The 2500-nt window shown below is 36.6% G+C and overlaps 1 protein-coding gene across 1 annotated transcript in view; it reads left to right on the top strand.

Moving 5' to 3' along the window:
- Nucleotides 1–298: 298 nt before the first annotated feature.
- LOC307253911 (multiple PDZ domain protein-like) overlaps nucleotides 299–2500 on the top strand; it is a gene marked incomplete at both ends in the record, with an annotated part of 4143 nt that continues 1941 nt past the window's right edge. The window contains 3 exons of the mRNA XM_080032134.1: nucleotides 299–307; nucleotides 711–833; nucleotides 1812–1916. Of these exons, the coding sequence (XP_079888260.1) occupies nucleotides 299–307; nucleotides 711–833; nucleotides 1812–1916 (237 nt within the window). The remainder of the gene's footprint in view (nucleotides 308–710; nucleotides 834–1811; nucleotides 1917–2500) is intronic.

The following is a 2500-nucleotide window of genomic DNA, read 5'->3' as shown; positions in this document are numbered from 1 at the left end:
TAATTCAGCAGAGTACACATACCGTACACACTTACACATAAAACTAAATATTACAGTACACTGAAAATTCACAAATATATATATGGTAAAAAATTGGTCTCCTTCCTGATAAAGACTGACAGATCTTATGGATGTAAAAGATTTTTAAAATAAATGTTTTTGTGTGTGTTTGTTTCATTCATCCCTGATCTATTGTTTCGATAAAAGCAAGTTCTTCTGTATGTACTAATCACTTGCTGAGATTAAAAAAAGCGCTCTATAAATACACTTCATTACTATGCCCCCCTCCCTGGTAGAAATGTCGTCAGTAGTTTATATTATAAAACCAAAATTTCCTTATTACTCAATCAAATGCCTATAAAGAGTAAAACGAGTGACACTGAATATTTGGAGTGGTCTGTTGATTTTTTTCCGGAGCTGTATATAATTAAATGTCTTAAACCACTCCTTATTGTGTCAAATGTCAAATATGAGTAATATTTCATATACGAATATAATCATAAAATAATAATAATACATTTTATTTTTAGGGCGCCTTTCATGACACTCAAGGACACCGAAAAATTTGTATAAAAAAATTGTATAAAATATAAAGTTCAATTTCTTCATGTCCATTATGCCATATTGTTAATAAAAAAAATATATTAAAAAAATGATATATATGTAATTGAATGTCTTAAATCCCCTCTATCTTGACTCTTGAACCCCAGGGTGTGTGTGACTCCCTGGGTGTGAGTATAGCCGGGGGAAAGGGCAGCCCTCTGGGGGACATCCCAATATTCATCGCTATGATTCAAGCAAACGGAGTCGCAGCCAAGACACACAGACTCAAGGTGAAACACACGGGATAGAATGAATGAGAATACTATGTTTAAATGTTTTGCACTATTACAAACCTTTGCACAATTGATAACACTTTTTCACTATTGTATTTTTTTATTTATTTTTTATTCATTGGCCAAAATACATTACTGATATGCTGATACGTTATGAACCGTCCAGAGCCCTTAGGTCGTCTGGGACATGTTTACTTACAGTCCCTAGAGTTAGGACTAAACAAGGAGAAGCAGCTTTTAGTTATTATGCACCAAAGATCTGGAACAAACTCCCAGAGAACTTGAGGTCTGCTGCAACTCTCACTTCTTTTAAATCGAGTCTGAAGACTTTTTTGTTTCCATTTTAACCTGCAATTTCCATTTTATTTGCTTCTTTTATTCGCTTTTAAATGTTTTATAATGTGTTTTAATCTTGCCCCTGTATATCACTTTGAGTGGCCTTGTGTCTGAATTGTGCTATAGAAATAAACTTGCCTTGCCTTGCCTTGCCTTTTTCATTTTTCACACAAAAAACAACAACAAGCTTTCACACAAAAATACATACAAATAGACATGAAAAATTCCACAAAAAAAAAAAAAACAAGCAGCGGCTAAATACCGTAAGGAACACTATTGTATTTGTTAAGTGTTTTTATGCCGGTGATAGCTGAAGGCCACTTTATGTTTTTGAGTTTTTGATATTCTTGTGAACTCAATATCTCATCAAACTTTGCACTGAATAGATTTTGGAGGGATTACAATTTTTTGTAAATTGTCTTTATTGTAACTTTATTCTGTAACTGACAATACTAATATTTGCCTGTGTGTGTGTGTGTCTGTCTGTCTGTCTCCCTCTCTGTCTGTCTCCCTCTCTCTCTGTCTGTCTCTCTGTCTCCCTCTCTGTCTGTCTCCCTCTCTCTCTGTCTGTCTGTCTGTCTCTCTCTATCTGTCTGTCTCTCTGTCTCCCTCTCTGTCTGCCTGTCTGTCCGTCTGTAGGTGGGAGATAGGATCGTCAGTATTAACGGTCAGTCCGTTGACAGTTTGTCTCACAGCGACGCCGTCACAACGCTGAAGAACAGCTATGGAAAAATCATTATGCAGGTAACGATGTAGAGCGTTTACTAAAGTATTTGTTGTTCTCACTTTTAAAGGGCTGTTTGAAGGTTAACACTAGGTTTTAAGGCCAGGCCTTTAAAGGGCTGTTTGAGGGTTAACACTAGGTTTTAAGGCCAGGCCTTTAAAGGGCTGTTTGAGGGTTAACACTAGGTTTTAAGGACAGGCCTTTAAAGGGCTGTTTGAGGGTTAACACTAGGTTTTAAGGACAGGCCTTTAAAGGGCTGTTTGAGGGTTAACACTAGGTTTTAAGGACAGGCCTTTAAAGGGCTGTTTTGAGGGTTAACACTAGGTTTTAAGGACAGGCCTTTAAAGGGCTGTTTGAGGGTTAACACTAGGTTTTAAGGTTCAGGTATGAATTAGGTTTATGTTGGGGTTAGTGTAAGGGTTGGGGTTAGGCATTTAGTTTTGATGGTTAGAGTAAGGGGCTAGGGAATGCATTATGTCAATGAATGTCCTCACAAGTAAAGCTTTACAAAAATGTGTGTGTGTGCATGTGTCTATGTGTGTGTAAGTGAATTAGGTTTATGTTAGGGTTACGCTACGGTTAAGAATAATAAATGATTACATCG

Source organism: Ammodytes marinus (genome assembly GCF_949987685.1).
Source record: "Ammodytes marinus genome assembly, chromosome: 8".
In the NCBI taxonomy this organism is placed as follows: Eukaryota; Metazoa; Chordata; class Actinopteri; order Uranoscopiformes; family Ammodytidae; genus Ammodytes; species Ammodytes marinus.
Note: the sequence above shows the minus strand (reverse complement) of the source record. Positions and strands in the feature narration are given on the sequence as shown.